General features: G+C 35.7%; 1 protein-coding gene across 1 annotated transcript in view; it reads right to left on the bottom strand.

Annotated features, from left to right (window-relative positions):
- Nucleotides 1-5,490: 5,490 nt before the first annotated feature.
- Nucleotides 5,491-24,713, bottom strand: part of YME1L1 (YME1 like 1 ATPase) — a 33,161-nt gene continuing 13,938 nt past the window's right edge. The window contains exons 4-19 of the mRNA XM_027560105.1: nt 24,465-24,563; nt 24,133-24,242; nt 22,680-22,830; nt 22,196-22,279; nt 20,813-20,895; nt 18,453-18,543; nt 17,798-17,950; nt 17,087-17,219; nt 16,275-16,337; nt 15,071-15,183; nt 14,081-14,236; nt 13,001-13,152; nt 12,241-12,367; nt 12,075-12,148; nt 10,949-11,035; nt 5,491-9,592 (exon numbers count right to left, since the gene is read on the bottom strand). Coding sequence (XP_027415906.1) covers nt 9,449-9,592; nt 10,949-11,035; nt 12,075-12,148; nt 12,241-12,367; nt 13,001-13,152; nt 14,081-14,236; nt 15,071-15,183; nt 16,275-16,337; nt 17,087-17,219; nt 17,798-17,950; nt 18,453-18,543; nt 20,813-20,895; nt 22,196-22,279; nt 22,680-22,830; nt 24,133-24,242; nt 24,465-24,563 — 1,820 coding nt within the window. The 3' untranslated portion in view covers nt 5,491-9,448. The remainder of the gene's footprint in view (nt 9,593-10,948; nt 11,036-12,074; nt 12,149-12,240; nt 12,368-13,000; nt 13,153-14,080; nt 14,237-15,070; nt 15,184-16,274; nt 16,338-17,086; nt 17,220-17,797; nt 17,951-18,452; nt 18,544-20,812; nt 20,896-22,195; nt 22,280-22,679; nt 22,831-24,132; nt 24,243-24,464; nt 24,564-24,713) is intronic.

Raw genomic sequence — 24,713 nt, 5'->3', positions numbered from 1 at the left:
TTGTGTGTTTCCATCTTTATTCCATTTCTTAGAAATAAAGCAAAACAGGTTGAATGCATACTGCCATAAACAGGTGAATATACCGAAACTTCTTTTAATGTAGTTATTGATCCAGTAGTTACAATTGGACTAAACCCAGTATTGTGGGTGAAGCAGAAGCAGGCTCACAAGTTAATAGAAAACAGGCTAACCCAAAACTCACCAAGTTCCTGTTCCATTTATTAATGATTTGAACTTAATGACTTTAAAACTTTTGATTAACCAAATTCAAAAGGAACAGATACCTCCATTGCACAAGATGCACCAGCAAAATCTGAATATATGGCAGCCTTATTTTACAGCAAAACAAATTAATTTACGTACTTATTCTTCAGAGGCCATTTAATGCCATTTTGTTCTTTGTAGACTGAATGAATTGACAACAAGTTTTTGGGATTAGTGACTCAGAAGCCAAGTGTTCAAACCTTCAGCAGAAATTGCTGCTGGAATGCACCAAAGAACTCTGAAAAGAGGCTGGGTCCCTGTTGAAGTGATGTTCCAGAATAGTGTTTTCACTGATTAAAGAGCAATGAACAAAAATGAAAACAAAAAAATATTTCTCAGGGCTATCCAGCTTAGCCACACCAAATGGTTTTGGTGTATGTGACTGGTATCAATTCTTGATCACCAAGCATTTGCTTCCTACAATAGCCCAACCAAAAAATTATCTTTTGTCTTCTGCCTTCACAGTATTCTCCAGGGTGACCTATGAGACCAGTAAAAACTATAGTGGTATCTGAAAAAGACTCCTGACACTTCCTGAAGCAGCCTGGAATGAGGGTCAAAGCCACTACCAAGCTGCAAGGAGATCAGAACTACACACCAGGACTTCAGGTAGGTTGTCAAGATTTGGTTTACTCTAGTGTTTTTGTATGGACCAAGATACTCAAGGAGTCATTAGGTCATCTCTAAACTTCTCTATCTCCTTGGTCAAATGCTGTCTGGATCCCCAAGCAATGGAAACCTAAGATTTCCCATTCCCAATTTCTATGGAAACAGATGCCCTCTAGAAAGCTGTTGCCTAGAATACCCACAACTAAGACTCCTACTAAGCCTATCTAAGATTCAAATAATACCCTGATGGTGAATAAGCACATTACTGGAAAACAATATAGAGTTGAGAACTTATTAATATAACAAAAACTACACAAATCAATGAGAAATGATATGGATTATTAATAAATGGTTTGGGAAAAATCAATTATTGATAAGAAGTAACTACACATCTCAAGGTATCACCAAAATAAACTCCAGGTTAGTACATGTTTAGTCTTTTTAATAAAAACCATTAAATATTTTAGAAGAAAATATGGATGAGTGGTATGATGTTTAGATCTTTCCAAAAAAATGGAAATTAGAAAATATCAGTACATTTGGCCACATAAAACTTGAGACCAAAAAATTCAGTATAAATCCAAATATAGAAAAGGAATGAAAAGACATAACTAATGAAACATTCTTAGCTTACAATTAAGGAACTACTTGTTTTTTTTTTTTTTTATGATCAAAGGATACCATCGGTTCACAAATTAACCATCAGATCAGATCAGATCAGTCGCTCAGTCGTGTCCGACTCTTGGCGACCCCATGAATCGCAGCACGCCAGGCCTCCCTGTCCATCAACAACTCCCGGAGGTCACTCAGACTCACGTCCATCGAGTTGGTGATGCCATCCAGCCATCTCATCCTCTGTCGTCCCCTTCTCCTCCTGCCCCCAATCCCTCCCAGCATCAGAGTCTTTTCCAATGAGTCAGCTCTTCGCATGAGGTGGCCAAAGTACTGGAGTTTCAGCTTGAGCATCATTCCTTCCAAAGAAATCCCAAGGCTGATCTCCTTCAGAATGGACTGGTTGGATCTCCTTGCAGTCCAAGGGACTCTCAAGAGTCTTCTCCAATACCACAGTTCAAAAGCATCAATTCTTTGGCGCTCAGCCTTCTTCACAGTCCAACTTTCACATCCATACATGACCACAGGAAAAACCATAGCCTTGACTAGACGGACCTTTGTTGGCAAAGTAATGTCTCTGCTTTTGAATATGCTCTCTAGGTTGTTCATAACTTTCCTTCCAAGGAGTAAGCGTCTTTTAATTTCATGGCTGCAGTCACCATCTGCAGTGATTTTGCAGCCCCCAAAAATAAAGTCTGACACTGTTTCCACTGTTTCCCCATCTATTTCCCATGAAGTGATGGGACTGGATGCCATGATCTTCGTTTTCTGAATGTTGAGCTTTAAGCCAACTTTTTCACTCTCCTCTTTCACTTTCATCAAGAGGCTTTTTAGTTCGGGTACCAGAAATTTTCTACTCTTACTTGACATGGATAGCAGTTCAATTTCATCATCTTGCCTCAAGACATTTGCTCTTCAGTTCTGTGATAATTTAATCCACTGGGATCTTGATATTCTCACTGCCTTACAGCTCACCAAATTTACCCATTAAGTGGATGACTTCATACTGATGGTACTAGGTGCATAAGAAATAGGATATAGTTTGAAAGTCCTGGTAAAAATTTATGTGAGAATTTATGTTAACCCACTTTTAAAAAACAAATCAGCATTATCCATTTAAAGAAATACCCCCAAATTAAGCACAAAGCTAAACTATCACCTTGGCATCACAAATTTTTATAAAATATATATTTACAAAATATAATGTTAACAGTATAATCAGTTCTAACAGTGACCAACAGCTTTGGTGGATAAATGAACTTTGTGATTTAGGATACTGAGAAGCATAGTAACAGATCACTTTTCTTAAAAAAGGTTTATTTTAAAAAGGTCTATTTTTTAAAATAAAACCTAACCAAAGGAGATAATTTTCTATGTATTCCTCCAACAACTGTTTCTTCAAATTATGTATGAGGATTTGAGATTTTATGACACCAAGAAGCAGCATGAACTTAAGAATATTAAAATCTAACAAGGATGAAAAAGTATACAGAAAGTGGAACCAAACCACAGCACAGGTAAGCACTTGCCCATCTGTCAACTTCCCAAACAGGAAAAAAAAAAATCACATTGAAAGTGAGTGTTCGTCGCTCAGTTGTTGCAACTCCATGGACTGTAGCTTACCAGGCTGCTCTGTCCATGGAATTCTCCAGGCAAAAATCCTGGAGTGGGTGTGACCTTTCCCTTCTCCAGGGGATCTTCCCAACCCAGGGATCGAACCCAGGTCTCCTGCATTGCAGGCAAATTCTTTACCATCTGAGCCACCAGGGAAGGCCAAAGTTTTGCTAAATTTTTAAGTTAGTTTTCTTTGTGCTGTAACAGTAAACACTATCTTTCACCAAAGTTAAAAATTAAAAATTGTGAACCTTTTGGCCTCGCATTGTTAACACTGACAACATGCTTCTACCTGGCAGGTGCTATGCTTTCTCCCCACCAGGGACACTGCACCAGGCTTTGCAAAGTTTGACTCACAAATTTCTTAACAATCATTCAGTTATTTCGTATTTTTTATTATAGTGGATTTAGGTTTCTTTTTGAACAATGATGCATTTCCTAATAATATAAAAAGAGTCTCTCTTGTTCTTCCTGAAATCCTTTAGCAACCATCTTCTTCAATCCTATTTTGTCTTCTTCCTCCATCTTCTCTAACCTCTGCGTCTTTCATCACCTAGTTCAGAATTTCTAGGAGAGCTATACAGACATTACTAACATCTCAAGTTTACTAACAACTGGTCTTTAACATGTGAAAGGAGGAAACTGGTTGATCAAAGATGAAATACCTCGTGTGAATCAACCCATAATACCTTAAGGAATTTCATATGCTACAGGTCTTGAAGTTATCATTTTATCCACTTAACAGATCCTTCTATGTACAAGATACTGTTAACCTGGCACTCGATCCTACCTTGCATATTTTATCTTCTACTATTATATATAAAATAAATAAGGACTTACTGTATAGCACAGGGAATTATACTGTATCTTGTATTAACTTATAATGGAAAAGAAGCTGAAAAAGAATATAGATATATATATATAACTGAATCACTTTGCTGTATACTTGAAACTAATACATTATAAATTAACTATACTTTGTAAATTATTTTACATTGTAAATTAACTATACTTCAACAAAAACTTAGAAAGTACAAAGACAGCAGAAGCTTTGTTAGTTTTTCACACATGTATCCCATACATGATTATGATGGAATCTACCGATCCTGAAAAATCTTATGAATTGTATGACCCAAGAGTTTTCAAACAAAAATCTGTTAATGTATGTAATCACTATTTTTGACTCATGGAATATAATTAGAAGGCAACACCATCTCCTACTACCCTTTGAAATTTTCAGAGGTTCTTTCCTCAACCCAGGTTGAAAAACCTTACTCTCAAATAAGAAGAAGTCCAGAATTGCTTTCACTCACAAAGTACTTAAAAAGAATGTCCAATCTCTAACTATAAAAACACCAAGTCAAGGTTAACCAGCTCAGCCACACTACAGGATGCCCACGTGCAGTAGGGGTGGAAGGCAGGCATGGTCCTCTTTAGCTTTCCTGCCTAATTCCATTCTTCCTCCTTTAGATGGCAGTTTATGGTTTCCGACCCGCCAGGATCAAAACTGCAGGGAGTAGCAGAGTTATGTGAGATGGTTTTGAGCAGTCTGGATCTGGCAGTTATTTTAAGCTATTACTCTCAGTGGTATTTCTGTGCCCACAGCTTTCTCACCTGTAACTCCATTGACCTAAATGTATGTAATCCACTCTGTTGACTTTTCTTCTTCGCTCTTAAGGAATCCAGAGCACCATTTCAGATTATCCTTTTCTGGGGCCCGTCCACACCTCTAAGTGCCCTTTTGTATAGTATCTAACATGGATCCCCCAATATGGCTCACTTTCTCGCTAGACCAACATTTGGTCCTCCGTAAGCATTCAAAAGGAATTTGTGAAAGCAAATGCAGAAAATGCAGAATAGTCTCAATACATTAGCAGTTCTTCTCCCGTCCTGAGCCAGAGTTACAAGTTTTAGATTCCAGGTTCCCTGGGCATGTTACACACCTGCTTCCAGAACTGCAGAAAATTAGATTCCTAACAAGCTCCCCAAACTAGGTTTTACATCCTCTCTCTCTCTGTAGCCCTCCCTCTTTGACAGCTCTGTAACCTTTTTTCATGAAATGCATTCTCAAACTCATAACAGATTAGCCACCCATTATATTCTTGTATGAAGCACTGACACAGAACTAAATTAAGTTTCTATTTTAAAAGACAGGAGGGGGTATAGGGGAATTACATTCTTGCCTATAAGAACAGGGATCAGTGTGACAGAATAGGGGGCAAGGGAGAATTTGCATAGAAATAAAAACCTCAGTTCAAACGTATCAACTCTCCAAAGTTTATGTCCATGACTAAGTGTTGTTTCTTTCAATCCAAAGATCAAGTCTACATTCCAACACATTTTATTAAAATATTACATACTTACATTAAAAAATGTTTATAACTAGGCAGATTGAAATAACTCAGTATTTACTTTTGAAATGAGTATGAACAAATACAAAGAATATCTAAAAATAAAACACATATCAATTATCAAAAGTAGGTATAGGTTACTTGTAAAACTCTGGCACTGTGGTAGCTTTGAACAGATAGCTTTGAAAAGTTTGAGTCCTCTTGAAATCTATCCTTATGAAGTTAATTTGGGTGGAATGTGATTCAGAATAAGTTGGAAAATTCATGTTCAGCATGATGAGGGGAGGAGACTGATGAATCATTTCAAAAAAGCAGCTATAAATCTGGACAAACTGTTGAATAAAATAGCCATCTCAGCACTCTGGAAATGAACTGAATATCTACAACAAACTAAGAAGTGCTTACTCCTGACAACCAGTTCAGGGAAGAACCTGTGAGCCTGTGGGCTTCCTGTGCTGCCGCATCCTGGACCTTTGCGGGCAGTGGTTCAACCAGCGTGATGGCAGATCCTGGGAACAAGGTCTGCTGCCACTGCCAGAAAGGACTCACCTGACTTGACGCACTATAAAACGGTGAGCTCAAGTTGTCAGCAAACAGGGTTCGCTGAGATTATAGTCCCATGTGGGGCAAACAACGGAGTAGCGAGGGATTTCACTGCAAGTTCTGAGAGGGAAGACAGCCATCTGCGTTTTATAAGCACTTCTAAATACTCTGGGTTTACAGGCATGCAAAGCGGAAACAGAGGCCATCCACATACTCACAGTTGCCCAAACCTGCACACATGCACAAGGGAGAGGAAAAAGCCCACCAGAAAGCAAAGACCAGACAAGACTTGCAAATGAGCTGAACACTGAACGTACTTGCCAGCCCACACAGATCCACTGGCAGAGTGGAGGCCTGACTGATGGGGTTTGAACACAACCTCTGTCCAATCCTTTGGCTAAATACTAAGCTATGCAGTCACAGCAGAAACCGTTAGGAAGCAAGAGTTAACATTTTTTAAAAAAAGGAGCAGACACACTCGTGGCTGTACACTGTCATGGAGACAGATTTCACAAATTTACTGATGGCAAATTACTAAATAAGAACAAACCTCTAGGGAAAAATTTCAGAATCAGTAATTGCTACATTATCTGAAATTCAACAAGATTACAAAGAAAGAAGAAAATGTACCCTTAGTGAGGAAGAAAAGTATTCAGCTGGAATTGAGTATCTCCAGATGCTGGAGTTAGCAAAGATTTAAAAGCAGCTATTATGAGCATGCTCAAAGAACTAATGGAAGTCATGTTTAAAGAATTAATGAGACCTATGATGAAAATGATGCAATGCATAAAGAATCTCAATAAAGAGATACAAAATATAGCAAAGAACCAAATACAAACTCAGAGCTGAAAAATATAAGATGTAAAATGAAAAATTCAGTTGAAAGAAGAATCAGTAAAGCTGAAGAATCAACAGAAAGTATTCAATCTGAAGGAGAGAGAGAAGCAATGAAAAAAATGAACAAAGCCTCAGAAACCACATCAACATCAAGTACATCAACACATGTGAAAAAGAATCCCAGAAGGAGAAGAGAAAGGGTAAATATATTTGAAGAAATAATTGCCCCAGACTTCTCAAATCTGATGAAAAACATTTTATCCAAAGATCCAGGAAGCTCAACAAATCCCAAGTAGAAAAGCGTCAAGGAGATACACACTTAATACCCATCAAACTGTTAAAAAGACAAGGCTAAGGGGAACTTCTTGAAAGCAGCAATAGCTATTTACTATTAACATAATCATACATAATCATTGACACTGACCTCTCACCAAAAATAATGGAGGTCAGGAGTTTGTAAGATGACATGTTCGAAGTATTTAAAGAACAAACAATTAATCATGTACTCCATATCCAGCAAAAATATTCATAAAAAAACAAAAGGCAAATAAAGACTCCCCCAGATAAAGACTGAGGATTTAAGATTATATAAAGCAGTAGTTATGTCACTGTACTGTCAAGTTGCTATAAGACATACAAATGTAACATGACAACCACAGCACAGAGAAAAAAAGGAGATATATCAGAACAATGTTACTATATTTTTACAGAATTAAATCTGTATTATTTTGAAGTAGGCTCTAATTAAGAGTGATAAATTCATATTGTCATCCCTAGAGCAACTGCTAAGATAGAACTCAGAAGAGGAGGGAGGGAATTCCCTGGTGGTCCAGTGGGTAGGAATCTGCGCTGTCATTGCCAAGGGCCTGGGTTCAATCCCTGATTGGGGAACTTATGGGGAAGTTCCCATAAGGCATGTCACACAGCCAGGAAAGAAAAAAAACACAAGATTCATGTGATAAAGGACCTGTCTTCAGAATATGTGATCTCTTACAACACAGAAGACAACAAACCAAAGCAGGGAGGGAAGATCTGAATGGACATTTCTCCAAAGAGGACATACAAAAGGCCAAAGGTCTACCAGAAGATACTCAAAATCACCAGTCCAAGGGCAACGTAAATTAAATCTACGATGAGACTCTACTTCGTACCCACTAAATGACCGTCAAAAGATAAGACTGTAAGAAACGTACAAGATATGGATAAACTGGAACATTTCATACACTGGTAGCTGGAACACAAAATTATATACTTAAATAGTTACTTCTAAAACAGTTCATCAAGTTCTTATGAAGTCAAACAGAAACTCAGCACCTCAGGCAGCAATTTCTGGAAGTCTACCTATGGAAATGAAAACGTGTCCACAAAAAGACATGTATACACATTCGTATAAACAGACAGGGGGCAGGGAGAAGAGGAGAAAGGGAGGAAGGGCCAGAAGAAACTGAGGCAAATGAAATCAGTTGGTGAATCTGAATCAAGAGTATAAGGGAGATCCTTGTATTATTCTAATAATGTTTCTCTAAGGTTGAAAGTACATCAAAATTTTAAATTACCCAAACAAAAGGGCAAGAGTATCATGCAGCAAGCTCCCTCCATCAACCTCAATGAAGACCATAAACAATTTAAAAGTTACTAGAAAACTATAGGTAATTTTAATAAAATCACTTCAAGAATATAATTTGGTTGTAAAACCAATACAATGTGCTCTAAAATAATTTTTCTACTGAGCTAAAGTCATCTGTAAATCCTGTAACAACACATTAATATTCACAAAATCGGACTGAAAAGTAAACACAACTTTCCATTTCTAACACAGAGTAATTCAAAAGTTCACTCTGAAGGGGACTGAGTGTTTGGTTTTATTTTGGTTTCACTGCCAAGCATAATTACGTTATTATTCAGAATTTGAGGTGTGTTACTTGTTTATTTAACAAAATACTGTTGCTCTGAAATAAGCTTCATTTTCAGAGTGATAGTAATGTTTTTTAAAAAAAAATCATGAAAATGCAAGCTGGATTTTTTAAAAGTTATAATCATTCAAATTCTGATTGTATCCATAGGTTCATAATTCTCTACTCTTATTTTTTTAAAAAAACACTTTATATACGATCAATCTAGATCATAATTAAGTGCATCTTAATGAAGTTTCCACTAATGAACGTAGAACTACGATGTACTAATAGCCAAACAGCATCATTTCTTTATCAAAGATAAATGGTACTATCTAGAAACAAAGACAATCCTTCATGAATTTTTACTTTGCTAAGTAAAAATACCTCCCAAGAGCTAAAGGCACACTTTCTATTCACATCTAACACTGTAACCAACCATAAAATCATTACTGATTTTCAACTTAATAACCAATTAACACTTCTCAAACAAGCTGTTTTCAATCCTGATAGCTCTTTATTTTCTTTAATAAACTTGCTATTTGCAATAGGTGTTCATCATGAGAATAATCAAAATTAGATGAATGTGACAACAGAGTGACAAAGTGTTTCACACCTCTGAATGATACCAGGTCAAGAATGGGAGAAAGAGTTGCAAAATAAGACTACTTCAATGCTACTTATGGTCTTGCAATAAAACCAACAATACATCCAATTCAAGAGCTATCATCTCACTTCCAACTTCTTCCCCTCAAGAACAATTTGAATCTCTTTGGCATCCAAAGTCTCGTAGGTCAACAAAGCTTCTGCCAGATTCTTGTGCTCTTTCGCATGAGTCTTCAAGATATGTTTTGCTCGCTCATAAGAATCCTGAAATACAAAGCAGATATGTAAAAGGCAGAAACTTGAGAAGCAAAACCATAAATGGGAAAAAAAAAAAACCCTTTACATACTCTAAAAAAATATATAAGATCTACTGATTTCTATCTATAAAACATAAAAGCATTTAAAAGCTTGGTTCCCTGACAATAACTTTCATACTTTCCAGTGCTGTATTTTTAACCTCCTAATCTATCCTATAGATAACCAAGGTCCACTTACACAAAAAGCTACTGAAGAAGTAAAAGTATACACTACTCATTTGCATTCTAAGTAAGGTCTATAAACACAGAAATCTATTTCTTTATTCAATATACATGCTAAAAGTAAAGGGAGTTTGTTTGTTCACTTTGTCTCTTAACATTTCACCAATTTACTCAATCTAGAATGGCCAGAAAAGACACAGATTTTCATTCTTTTACTTGGTAATACACTCACTTTGCAAAACTGTAACAGTCTATCACTAGAGGTGACCTTTGACTTTCATACTTATTTTTTTTGCAACCCACCTTGAACTTATCACTTAAATGCTTCAATTCTCCTTTCAAAGCGAGTCTGAATTAAGTTTATCAGTTTATGAATAATGGCAATAATAACAGTTCATTTTTGACAGTATCACATTTGCCTGTGCAAATGTCAACATTTGAATAACTAATCATTTTTGCCCTTATAAAAATGGATAGAAAACATAAAAATGAATTTACCAAAACCAAGAAACACAGGTATATAAATATAATACAATTACTAGACATTGTGAACATAACCATAATGTCCAAATGAAATAACCACATTAAATATATAAATTATTAGAAATATATTATGGAATATTATAGCTAATAATCAAGGATTAGCAGAAAGTTTAAAAACTTCCTTGGAATGAACCCCTTACTTTATAACATGTAAAACTATCAGGTTTCACACTTTTAGGCTCATGTACACTTGAACCTGGGGCTTCCCTGGTGGCTCAGATGATAAGAAATCTGCCTACAATGCGGGAGACCAGGTTCAGTCCCTGGGTTGGGAAGATCCCCTGGAAAAAGGAATGGCAACCCACTCTACTATTCATGCCTGGAGAATCCCATGGACAGAGGAGACTGGCAGACTACAGTCCATGGGATTGCATTTGAGCCTAATACAACACATAATACCCAAGTAAGCCTGCCATCTAGTGGAAAGAGTACCTACTGTACTTCCGGTAGCAATGGTGCCCCTATTAACTTTATGAGCTATATCGACATTTCTAAAGAACTGTGGAACTTTAGCTATTTTGCATGCACCCAAATACTCAGGCACATTTTGACTAAACAGATAAACAAACATTAAAAGAAAAAAAAAAAAGATTATTACCCTCAAAAGGATTCTGATTTCCTGTTCAATAGCAGATTGAGTTTCTGGACTCAGTTTCCCTGTATCACTGTAGGTCATAACTCCAAGCTAAAATCAATGAAAAGAAAGAAATTCAACATAAAAACCTCTAACTAATGTATGTAACAGAGGGAGGACTATACCATATATAAGAAAATAAGTATCACGGGAGCAAGGAAAAATTACAATACAAAAATGCCCTTGAGGGCAAAAAAAAATTCATTCTTCTTCTGAAAGTAGAATAAGTGAAGTGAAAGTCGCTCAGTCGTGTCCAACTCTTCGCGGACCCCATGAACTATACAGTCCATGGAATTCTCCAGACCAGGATACGGCAGTGGGTAGCCTTTCCCTTCTCCAGGGGATCCTCCCAACCCAGGGATCTAACCCAGGTCTCCCGCATTGCATGCAGATTCTTTACCAGCTGAGCCACAAGGGAAACTATAATACTAAAATGTACAGAGAGAATTTTAAAACCCAAGTATGGTTCTAAGTGGGCTTCCGGTTGGCACTAGTGGTAAAGAACCTGCCTGCCAATGCAGGAGATATGAGACATGGGTTCGATCCTGGGTTGAGAAGATCCCCTGGAGGAGGGCATGGTAATCCACTCCAGTATCCTTGCCCGGAGAATCCCATGGACAGAGGAGCCTGGTAAGCTACAGTCCCTAGGGTTGCACAGACTCAGACGTGACTGAAGCAACTTAGCATGCATGGTTCTGAGTACCTTCTTGGAAAACTTTAGCAGCTATTCTAGTCCAGAAATTCACAGTCACAGTATACTGGAATTGCTTCATGGAGCCACAGTGATAAAGCAGATATATAGAGTATGTGGAAAGGGCAAATTAAGCAAGCTCACAGAAAGAGCTAAATAATTTATATTATCATTTGGTTAATTCATGAATAACTGTTACTGTCTGAGCAGCTGGAATAGAAAGAATGTGTGCCATTTCTCAGAAAATGAGATTTAATTTATAAAGTACGCTTTGTCAAATCCATTTGGAATGAAACAGGAAAATCTATCAATTTATAATAGAACCCTCTCTCAGAAAGAGATACTACACTCTTCACATTATCATGTGATACATGAGGGAGGGTTAAAATTAGCTATTACCTTTTCACTCATTCCAAATTTGGTGACCATGCGCTTTGCTATTTTGGTTGCATTATCAAAATCACTGGAAGCACCTAAAATTTTAAAATATACATATAACTCAAGTTAACAAAAAATCTTTAAATGAATGAACACAATTTGAACTAAAGTCATTATTTACAGTAACCTGTTGTAATATGGTCACTTCCAAATATAAGCTCCTCTGCCACTCTTCCTCCCATGCTGACATCCATCTGGGCAAGCAGCTGAGCTCTAGTTTCATTCCACCGATCATTCTCAGGCAACAGGGACACCTAGACAATTGAAAAGCAAAGAGAAAATTCACACACAGTTTTGAAATACATATTAATAACCTGAATTATCATTTGTCTCTCTTACTTAATACCATGATGCTGAAAAGTCAGCAACATTTCATAGAGACAGTCATGGTGACTGATGACCAAACCAGAAATGTATAAAATGAGGAAAGCAGAAGTGCATTTTATAAATAAGTAGTTAATGGTGCAATACAGCTGTCTGTCCTTCACTGAATAAAAATATTTAAAATGTCTATAATTAGAAAGATATGAAAATGAAATGTATGCTCAATGAGATAAAACTTGGAAAAACTGAACCAGTCATTATGATACATAATTTCTTCTGGGGAGAAAACAGCAACTACACATTTACGAATTATATTTTGTTGTCATTCCTGAATTAAATGTCATAATTTAAATATACTATCTGAAATATTAAAGATATCCTTTATTAGCAGATAAACTTCACACATATGTCTGAATTCAAGACAGTTGAGGAAGTTAAAGAAGAACATATCAACATACTTAGGAAGTAGCTGAATTTTCTTTTGAAATGTTTTCATCAGTAATTTCCTTCATAAGGTACTAGGGAGCATTATCCAAAAGAAAAGAAAAACTAAAGGTACTCACGTGTCCAAGTGTTGGCCCTCGAGGCATGATTGTAGCTTTGTTGATAGGCATTGCATCTTTAGTGTAATATGCAATAATAGCATGACCAGATTCATGATACGCTGTGATCGTTTTGTTTTTGTTATCAATTTCCACACTTCTACGCTCAGGGCCTAAGAATAAAAATTTACTTAAGTAAAATACTCCATTAGGAAAGAATATTTAAGTGAATGAAATTCATATGCCTCAAAGTCATTCTTAGAGTAATATGATTTAATATCATTAATATTTTAAAACATCGTGAAAGTTTAAAAAATGAGTAGACTCCACTCTATAACACATGTAAACCATAATTTGTCAACTGAAAACCAAATTCTAAGAACTATAATTTTACTTCTTATATCAAAAGGAAAAAACTATTTCTAGAAAATAAACTTCTAACAGGAATAACATAACAACCTGTTTTGAAGCCAATTTAAATAATCTTTATTTTACTTTATTTTTGGCTGTGCTGCGTCTCTCTGCCGCGTGGGCTTTTCTCTAGTTGTGGCGAGCAGGGACTACTCTCCGGTTGTGGTGCACAGGTTTCTCAATGCAATGGCTTCTCTCGTTGCAGAGCTCAGGTTCTATGCTTCAGTAGCTGTGGCGTGTGGGCTCAGTAGTCGTGGCTCCTGGGCTCTAGAGCACAGGCTCAGTAGTTGTGGCACATGGGCTTAGTTGCTCCATGGCACGTGGGATCTTCCCAGATCAGGGACTGAACCTGTGTCTCCTGTATTGGCAAGTGGCTTCTTTACCATTGACCCACCAAGGAAGCCCCCTGAAGCCATTTAGGGTTTAAAATAAAACTTAAATACTGAAAAATAGTAAAAAGTTAACTATTCTTTAATCAGCAATATCAGATAAGAAGAAAACCATGGGCACCTTCAAAGAGTATAATATACGGTGTATTTGTTCTGTAAGAGGCCAAACTTTGTGCTATGTTTGAGTATATATTTGCATGTTTCTATACCTTTTGTTTTTATAACCTTTCTTTCAAAATTAAGAATTTTTTCTCTAACACAATGAACAGCATAACATAGGAAAAAAAGAAAAGAAACCTACCCATTAGGATTTTATCTTTGGAAAACTCTAGTTCCTTCATAGTAACCATTTCTTTTCCATCAACAGCTGCCTTTAATGCAGCCTGGTTCACAAGATTCTCCAACTCAGCTCCAGAAAAGCCAACAGTACCTCGAGCTATGATTTCTGGATCAACAGCTATATGCAGACAGAACACAACATTGAAATTTCAAAAGCAGTAATAAAAAGCTCTGCATAAAGAACTCACTTTGCAAAAGAAAAAATAAAATAGCAATCATAAACTATAATTTAAAAAAAACTTTACTAAATTCTAAGAGGAAAAAGGAAAAATTGCTACTGAACAGACCATAAAAATTGTCACTGGGACAAATAACATAAGTTCTTGTACTTAAATAATTTTGTGAAAAACAAAGAAAGGTAAAGTTGTCAGATAACGATTTACAGACTTTCGGTTATCACCCAACCACAAATTGAAAAAGCACGTTATCAGTTTCATCTTGAAATAACTCTGGACACAGAAGTCCATGTTACAAGAGGAAACATGTTTGATTTTATGAACTGATTCTGGCATCTCTGAAAATACTGCAGTTTAATAGCTGCTTTTACTACTCAGGTGGGTCCATACTATTTCCATGTATTTTGTTTTATACTTTTGCTTCCCCTCTTTTGGCCCCAAAGTGATTACATCGTGAGGTACTATGCTCATAATATAGAGGTACTTGTTCTATTATTTTATATTTTAAATTCACCTAGAGAAACATTTATACATAGATTCATCAATTATCTATCTCAATATTCCAAAGAAAACTTTCTTTCAAATCAGGATTGTAAATTATAGAATCTCTGATACACACTACTTAAGAAATAGACTTTAAGGACAAATAAAAGGAGAGAAAAAAAAATTTAAAGAAATTTGTCTTTTAAGACATCCTGAGTAAGGACCACAAACAGGGTAAATTGATATATTACCATTTCACAGAGATAATGTTTGTATCACAGAATTAGACTTACACTGATCAAACTTTATTTTATTGAGGTACCACTTCAAGATTTCTGTTCGACCTTTCACATCTGGCCTTGGAACCGTAACCTGCATGTCAAAGCGACCAGGGCGTATTAAGGCACTACAAGGAGAATACAAAAAGAAAATATAATTAATAAACTGTGCTGAGGATCTGGTTATAAAAATAGGACTGACATCCTATTCTGAACATAAATATTCAGATTAGTTCCTTGTAAAACATGGTTGAAATAATAATTTCAAAAACTGGAAGGCTAAACAAAGGTTCATATAGATAAATGTGTGCATCAGGATAGTATACAACCCTTCAGAGACAAAGACAAGCAAGTCTGTCAGTAAAGGAACAAATTATTCTATAGCAGCCTATTGTGTGAGCCACACACCCATCTTACTGTTGTATTCAGTTCAGTTCAGTTCAGTTCAGTCGCTCAGTCGTGTCCGACTCTTTGCAACCCCATGAATTGCAGCACGCCAGGCCTCCCTGTCCATCACCATCTCCCGGAGTTCACTCAAACTCACGTCCATCGAGTCGGTGATGCCATCCAGCCATCTTATCCTCTGTTGTCCCCTTTTCCTCCTGCCCCCAATCCCTCCTAGCATCAGTCTTTTCCAATGAGTCAACTCTTCGCATGAGGTGGCCAAAGTACTGGAGTTTTATAAAACGTTAAACTAGACTCTTAAGCAAGAACCAACTATTAGATCAAATGAAAGTATGAATAACTTAAACAGTAAAATCAATAAAAACCTTAACTACAGTAAATTTTACTTTTAAAAATGTGCTGTCTACCACCCACCCCCAAAAGCTCTGTGTTTAAGTCATAAAAAGATTCTTTTAGTAGCTTTACTAAGATACCATTCTCACATCATAGAATTTGAAGTGGACAATCCACTGGGTGTTAATAGATTCAGAGTTGTCTAACCATCACAATAATTTTAGAGAATATTGATCCCTTCCCCCACTTTCTCCAGCCAAATGAAACCCCAAGTCTACTGGCAGTTATTTCCCTCCTGTTTGCCCAACCTCTGGCAACTGCTAAATTACTTTCCATTGCTATGGATTTGCTTATTCTGAACATTTCATATAAAAGGAATCATATAATATGTAATGTTTTGTGATGGGTATTCTTCACTTAGCACAATGTTTTTAAAGTTCATCACTCTTCTAGAATATATCACAAAAATTTTAATACTTACTTATCTAATGCCTCTGGGAAATTTGTGGCACCTATGATGATAACTCCTTCATTGGGTTTAAAACTATTAAGGAAAAAAAGTATCTTTTCACTGAAAGTTAAAACAGCACACACACAGAAATGTTCTACACAACTGTTTATCTTCAATTTTATTAACAGCAAAGAAAAGGAATTGTCTTTTTAATGCCCCAAATACGAAGACATCACTCCCTGCTTTTTAAAAGGTCAGTGCACTTCAATAAAACTTGTTAATAATACATCACCAAATCATCTGTGGTTTCACAGTAAATTTTCTACTTAGGAAGAGATAACCTGACACCAAAGCTTGAGTTCCTGACTAATTTTTTGAAAAATTATTTTCAAGTTTACCAATTCCAATTATTTACTCTTAAACTTTCAGAATGTCTTGTATGACGTTAAGAAACTTCTCTGCTTCATTCGAAGCAAGTCCACCTCTTTTTACATTATGGAAACTGATGCAAGCTTTTGATCTACAGCAACACTCAGAGCTAGTCACAAACAGTGAAGGAATGAGGGTATTCTCCTTGCACATCTCCAAACAGATGACGACTTTCAGCTAGAATCACTGCTTTTCTGTCATACTACAGTAAATGAAAATTTTACTTTTCAATTTGAGAGTAGTTAATACATCAATGACCAATGATCCCATTAGTAAAACAATACAATAGTCAAAATAGCTTGTCTTTACTCCTTGCACATAGGATATTCTGTTGCCTATAAACTTAAATTTTTCCTATCTCTGAAATGCTACTAAATATACCACCAAATTCTCAAGACAGAAAAGTCAATTACCCATCCATTTCAGCCAGAAGTTGATTTATAGTCTGCCGTGAATATGGATGCATTGGAGATTCAATTCGCTTCCCACCAACAGAATCCAATTCATCAATAAATATAACACAAGGGGCATTTGCTTTTGCTTCCCCTAAAGACAGAAAGGATTCAAATAAGTTTAATAAAATCAACACCTTTAAAATAAAATTATATAAATAGTTAACAACGTGTACGAAAATTAAAAAGCCGATAAAAGACACTCATTAGGGAGCAAATACATAAAAGAAGGTCTTTCTTAACTGCTTTAAGAAGAGTAGTCTCAAATGAAAAAAAAATTGTAACACTGAGTATTCATTCTTCCTAGTCATACAAACCATATATAGTCAGATTTGAGGCAAATAATTTTTAAATATATACTACAGAATTAATAAATAAGGTGAAAACAAAACACACCAAAAAAAAAACAAAACAAACGAAACCACAGGTTTTCAACAGACCCCAGCCTCATCCAGCAACCTAGTGATTCCACAAACTCTTCTGACTAATTGGAAAGAAAAGTAATAGTTTTATTTTAGCCCACACACTAAGTTACCTGAGATTAGCATCCTACAATGGCTATTTCAGCCAACTATCAAATCAGAAACAAGAAGCAAAGACAAGAGTTTAAGAAACCCTCTTTTCCTAACATTAAGAGAAATTATTACTATATAAAAGATCCACTAGACCTACTAAAAAGATTTCTTATACGGCTGGCTCCCACACCCACAAACATCTCATCAAATTCTGATCCAGAAGCATAATAAAAAGGAACATCAGCTTCTCCAGCAACAGCTCGGGCAAGAAGTGTCTTCCCTGTTCCTGGTGGTCCAACTAAAAGAATTCCTAAAGAAAAAAAATAAACAAGAATGGTTCAAATTAAAAAACAAAAACACAACCTGATAAGAACTTAAAACAAATAATTACGAATTAATAAATACAGTGCTGTGGTTGAAGGCACACCAATGATCAATATTTTCAAACATGGTGAAACATATTTGTCTCTATAAATGATTCACTTTAGGACCTACTTCGTAACTAATTTTCCTGTATTATTTAAATACTATTTACACATTGGGATAAATGCTGGTATCTGAATATGACTTTGGATTAGATAAAGTTGGAATTCTTTGTACTATTTATTGTTGCAATTTACTTAAAAGTTTGAAATAACAAACTTTTAAATTATCAAAGACAAAAGATAACAAAATAGTATGTTCAGAATGAGCACTTGTAAAATAGCAATTAAGAATTACTAATAAACTTTCATCAGGTAAATCTGATAAAAGTTAAATTAGTGATATATTACACTGTTTTGTCAAGTCATGGGAAAGCGAAGATACCTTACCTTTTGGAAGTTTACCTCCAAGAACAGTAAATTTTTGTGGATTTTTCAAAAATTCAACAACTTCCTGTAATTCCTGTTTAGCTTCCTCCACCTGAAGTGATATAATTTACCAAATAATTTAAAATGTTAATTATCTTACTAAGACACCCTCTTTGAATATTGTAAATTTAACCTGATATTAATTTGGCTTTTTGTCTCAGTGAAAGTATACAAAAAGGCCCCTTTAGAAATACTCACACAAAGGGTTTTCTCCTGACCCTCAGTACCAGATACATGAAATCTCCTTACATATCCCAACAAAACCCCTTTCCAATTGCTTCCTTTGGTTAAAAAAAAAAAAAGAACAAAAAAACCCTGTTACATTCAAAATTCTAGTTAAATGTCTCAGTGGCATTTAATATAGAATTGCCTAATAAGTTTCAAATCTAAAACTTTTTTGGACCCGGTTATAAGCTTCAAGGACAAACTATCTGGACTTACTATATATTAATAAGTGAGTCTGTGTTTAAGTTATAACATTAATTTTTGACTAGTTATGAAGTCATTTTTATTATAAAGAATTACTACTAGAATATAAACAATTTAGTTCCTAACAAATGCCAAAGACAGTGACTAAAATTAAGCTATAGTGTACTGCTTTACGTACTAGAGAAGAAGATGGCGACCCACTCCAGTGTTCTTGCCTGGAGAATCCCAGGGACAGGGGAGCCTGGTGGGCTGCCTTCTATGGGGTCACAAAGAGTGGGACACGACTGAAGTGACTTAGCAGCAGCAGCAGCAGTACTGCTTTATAAATAGTTGTGGTTAAAAAAAAAATTTGAAGATTTAATTCCCCAAATATAAAATCTTACAGAATTGAGATCCCTAGCAAAAAAAAAAAAAAATCCAATCTGGCCAACAAAAATTGCAATCAGAATATTAGATCATCTTTAAAACTCTGATAAGGATTAAGAAAGCTATCTATTAGAAACAGTGAGCAATTTTCCTAGTCAGCATATAAGCAGAAGTCACAAATGCAAATTCCTAGTGGCAAAATGGTATCAATAAATGAGTGAAGAAGGCCAGATGTAGAACAGCACTGGTGGAAATGTGCTCAACTGGAAAGCAACAGTCCCTTAAAGACAACCACAACATGGCTCTGCCAAAGAATACAACCTGGTGTTCCAGAATTCCATTTTCAACAAACACTGGAAATTTTTTCATGGGTGCGAATTCAATTTAAAAATGTTGGCTACCAGTGTAAATGAAAAATACCTTTTTTGTATGTATACTTTCATGTATTTATTTTAAATTACCCTCACATAATAATATATTTGTAGACAACCTACAACCTCATACCACACAACTTTTAATAACTCATTGAGAAAACTCATTTACATTGGGCAGTGATAAAAAGAAAGTACTTGGGAAGGGGCGAACAGGAAACATGTTGATGGGCCAAAGTCCCACAAGACTTACCCCTCCCCCCTGCCACACACCCCTCAGATGTCAATCCCACATCTAGGTTGTCATCTGTGCTTCTGCCTATTGGCTATAAATTGGAGATTCTCAGAATCCCTCCTTAGGTTTAATTTGGTAGAGCAGCTCATAGAACTCAGGAAACCAGGTTAGGTACTATCGGCTTATTATGAAAGGATATACCCTAGAACAGCCAGAAGGAAGAGGGAGGTAGGCAAGGGATACAGGAAGGGGTACAGGCCCTCCACGTCCTCTCTGAAAATGCTACGCTCCTCACACCTCTGTGTGTTCACTAACTAAAAACTCCTCCAAACTCCAACCTGTTGGGACTTTAATGGGAGTGTACTCACATAGGCATAATCAATTATTAACTCCTTTCCAGCCCCTCTCCCCTCCCTGGAGAACAGAGAGTAGACGTGGAAGTTCCAAGATTCTAACCACAGCTTGATCTTTCTGGTGACCAGTCCCCCTCCAGGAGCCCACTCAGAGCCACCTCATTAGAACAAAAGACACTGTGGGACTTCCTTGGCGGTCCAATGGATAGGACTCCATGTATCCACAGCTGTGGGCCCAGGTTCAATCCCTCATTGGGAAGCTAAGATCCCATAAGGTACAAGCTGTGTAGTCAAGGGGACAAGGAAAGAAAAGAACAGAAGACACTGCCATCACCCAGGACATTCCAAGGGACTCAGAAGCCCTGTGTCAGGACCTGGTGTCAAAGACCAAACAGTAGAACAAAAGATACTCCCAGTGCTCTTATCCCCTGGGAAATTACAAGGGTTTTAAGAGCTCTGTGCCAAGAACTGGAGGCACAGACCATACATGTATTTTCTATTATTTCAACCTTTCTAATAAAAAATACAATAATGTTTGAAGAGACCAAGGTAAACTTTTTAACTTACTCCTTTAACATGTTCAAAGGTAACATTTTTCATCTGTACAGGATCTACAGCAGAATCAAGCCCTGTTGTTGTCCGGAAGCGGACTAAAGGGACAAAAAAAAATGCTTACATATTTGATAGATTCATAAAATTTTAACTACCTTATTTTTCAGATGCAAGAAAGTCCAGAAAAATTAAATGTCTAAGATGACAATGCGAGGAGTAGGAATTAGGTCTTCTGGATTTTGAGACAATGTTCAAGGAATGAATGATTCTCATTAAAATGACATCTTTGCCTTTCCAGTTAAAACTAAGAATTTTCCTCTTCTCCTTATATCTAATAATAAAAACGTAAACCAATGGTTCTCAAGCTCCATTGTGTGCAATTAAGAAACACAAAAGAATAATCATCAGAGCTCTTCCCACTCTTCCACCACCCTGCTGATACCACCTATCAATCCATACACTGGTTCCTTTTTTTGAAAAAAATAATTTAAAAAAAATACAGAGAGAGACAAGAGAAAGCAGATCTAGATATAAAAAAGGCTATTCCTGGATGTTAAAACCTCATCTCAGGTTTGATAACTTTTAAAATAACTGTACATCAAGTTCTAGGAATAATTTCTGATCCAGGTCAATCAATGTTCTTAACTGTAAACCATTTTTTTTTCCCTCTCAAGGTAATCATCATAAAGAAAGGGGAAAACATGGTATAAACACTGAATGACAGCTGGAAAAGTCAATTGGATCCACTTAAATCTGACATTATTACTTCATTTTAGACTGGCAAACTGAGAAAACCTGGGGCTGTAAAGTAATTTTCTGTGTGTTAATTTTAAATACATTGAATTTATTACTGTGCCTTTGAAACAGATGTTTATTTTCACTCTGAATTGCTATTATAAAATTCTTCTGCATGTTCTTAGAATTTTATCATTGGTTAAGTATCATTTCCTAAAAATCTGGGGAATTAATCACGTCTAGAAGTAAATTTAAAATTACTACTCTAATATAATCCTTGGAACTTTAAAAAATATTAGTTATATCCTTTAAAAAGTACAGTTTAATTTATACAGTGTCTGAAGGAATTTTTCTTATATCCATCCTTAAGATAATGCAAATATAGTAAGTCCTCTGACAAGGTGGATGATACATAATCATGAGATTAAAATTTTTCTATCTCAATGCAAAAAACAATCTCAAAGTAACCCAATCTGAGAAGTCTCAAATTTGGATTAAAGACCTAGACTCTGGAATTATAAATATAAATGTTTTCTTATCTCTAAGTCTTAGACTAAGGAAAAGAAATGAGTATATAAAAGATTTTTTTAAGTCAAATGTAAAATATATTTTAATATATAAATTAAAAATATAAAAAATAAGTCAAATATAAAGAGTCTCTACCAGATAAAAATGGGTTCTTTAAGAGTCCATAAATGCCAACTACCAGCAGAATAAAAACAATCAGACGAGTTCTTCTTAAAGAATCTGGAGGAAAAAGAAAAAAGCCTTTAATAAAATGTTATCAATGAGAAATGACAGCTCAATGAAATGCAAACATGAGGTTACTGGTGGTAATCACATTTCATAACACACAGTTCTGGAGCCAGCTATATTTTGCATAATCTCCATGATCGCCTTTCAGCACGTGTTATCAAAAATCTCACAAAGCCTCTTGTACTTCTATCACTGACTTAGGTTCACTTCAGACAGTGAAAGTACCAGGACATATTCTCTTTCCACACAGCTTAAGATACAAACATAAGGAAATGTAACCAATAAAAAGTTGCATAATTGTTAGAAACGTTATTATAATCACTTAGAGGCAGGACTATAATTTCCTTTCAGATATTCCTCTCCAAATATGGATGGTGTCTAATCAACTTACCATTGGTTTTTTGTGTTAGCGCTTGAGCTTTCAGGAAACCCTCTGCAAAACCAGTTTTAAATGCATCTTGGTGAGCTTCAGGTATGTTTTTGGTTTTCATGAGTTTATCCAAACTCTCAACGTCTGATCCTCTGTCTCGCAAAAGAAACCCCTAAATACACAAACAACACATCAGTATCGTTGACTATAGGTAATATTCCCCCCCAAACATAACAACTACTCACAAAAAAAATTCATTAAAATTCTACATTTTAAAATTTTTATTGTCAATGTGAAGAATTAAGACTCAGCAATAAATAGCCAATGATTAGGAAACTAACACTGGCCCATATACTTCTAGCGGTTAGTGAATATAAACTATGTAAACCACTAACTACTGAATAACAGGTCACAAGTTGACTTAGGGTTTGATAGCTTACAATAGGTCACACTCCGTTATTCCTGCTGGAAGAAAAACCTCACTCATTTATTAAATGTTTACTTAGCACCTTTCATATACTAATACTTGACCGTGTGTAAGTTCTGAAGATGTAAATACCAATGATCGGAATGTTTTCAGTCTACTGGGAAAAGATACACAAATAACTAAGTTTTTGAAGTTATTTTGATATTAGGTTAGAGGAACTAGGTATGGTGGTAAAATAAATGCTGTCTAAGAAGTCAGGAAAAACCTTACAGAGGATGGGATAACTAAACCACAGAAACACAGGGCAGACACAATTTGACAGTGCCATGAAACAGCAGCCTCTAGTACTCAAGAGCGATAAGCAATCTTGTTTGACAGGACTTTAAAACACCAAGAGAGGAGAGGATAGAGGGAGAAAGGAGGTGGTACACTCAAGGATGAGAAGTTAGGCAGAATGCCAAGTGATGAAATGTTAGGCAGAATGCCAAGTGATGAAATGCCTTATGTGCCATGGCAGAAATTTGACAATACAGCAGAGGAATACAACCATTACACTATTACATTTTAGACAGTCCAGCGGATGGCAGTCTGGAGACTGGACTAAAGCTACCAAAAGTGAAGGCAGGGAGACTAAGTAATCATCGTCTGTCTATGCAGTGGACCTGGGGATGAAGAGATTTAAGAAATATTTAAGAGGCTGGATTAATAAGATTTTAGTAATTATGGATGCAGGAACTGAGAGAAGATGGACAAATTATAGTTAACCACAGTGTTTCTAGACTGGATGGATGCTACTTATTAACATAAGAATACATAAGCAGGTGTAAATTGACAGAGGAAAAAACAAAGGAAGATGTTTAACAGGCTAGTGAAAAAATAAGTTTGGAATCCAGAAATGTTGTAGATATGACTGCATAGAATATTAATCCATTATCCTAAATGAAAAGATGAAAGAAAATCAACTAGCCAAAAATATATATCAGATATTGAACATTCTTTCTGAAAAGTACTGCTTTTTCAAACAACAACAAAAAAAGGTCTAATTACCTTCACAAATGATGGCGCTGTGTGCTGGGTTTCTGCTAATCTTTCAGAGGTGGACTGCAGACGTCGTGTCCTTGATTTCAAAGTTTTAAAACCCCGAGACTGTATGAAACCTGAATGAAACGGTATCACACTCAGTTTTCATTTTAAATTTTCACAAGGAAAATGTCTACTAAGAACCAAAACTTTGACACTAGTTATTTCCAAATATTCTGCAGATTCTACTGTGAGCCACAAATGAATGTTTCTAATCATTAATATCACTAAGAAAGACAAATCAGAATATATTAAACAAATCTATTTTTTTCAATATAAATATAATTATTGCTTCATACCTGGCCAGTACTGAAGATCTGAACAAATTCTTTTAAGAGTTCTTGAATGTTGTCTGTACAAGCAAGAGGAACGTAAAGTACTAAAAATATCTAAGCAACCTGGAAAGAAATTGTAAAAACTAAACTTTCTAATTGTCAAACAATCAAATCATGAAATACAACAAATGATTTTACCAAATATTAGAAAAACCAAAACAAGTTATTTCCAAGAGACAATTTCAAAACTAGTCTACAATGTGATGAAACACT

This window comes from Bos indicus x Bos taurus, chromosome 13 (assembly GCF_003369695.1).
Source record: "Bos indicus x Bos taurus breed Angus x Brahman F1 hybrid chromosome 13, Bos_hybrid_MaternalHap_v2.0, whole genome shotgun sequence".
NCBI classification, from domain to species: Eukaryota; Metazoa; Chordata; class Mammalia; order Artiodactyla; family Bovidae; genus Bos; species Bos indicus x Bos taurus.
This window is presented reverse-complemented; position numbering and strand designations above follow the sequence as displayed.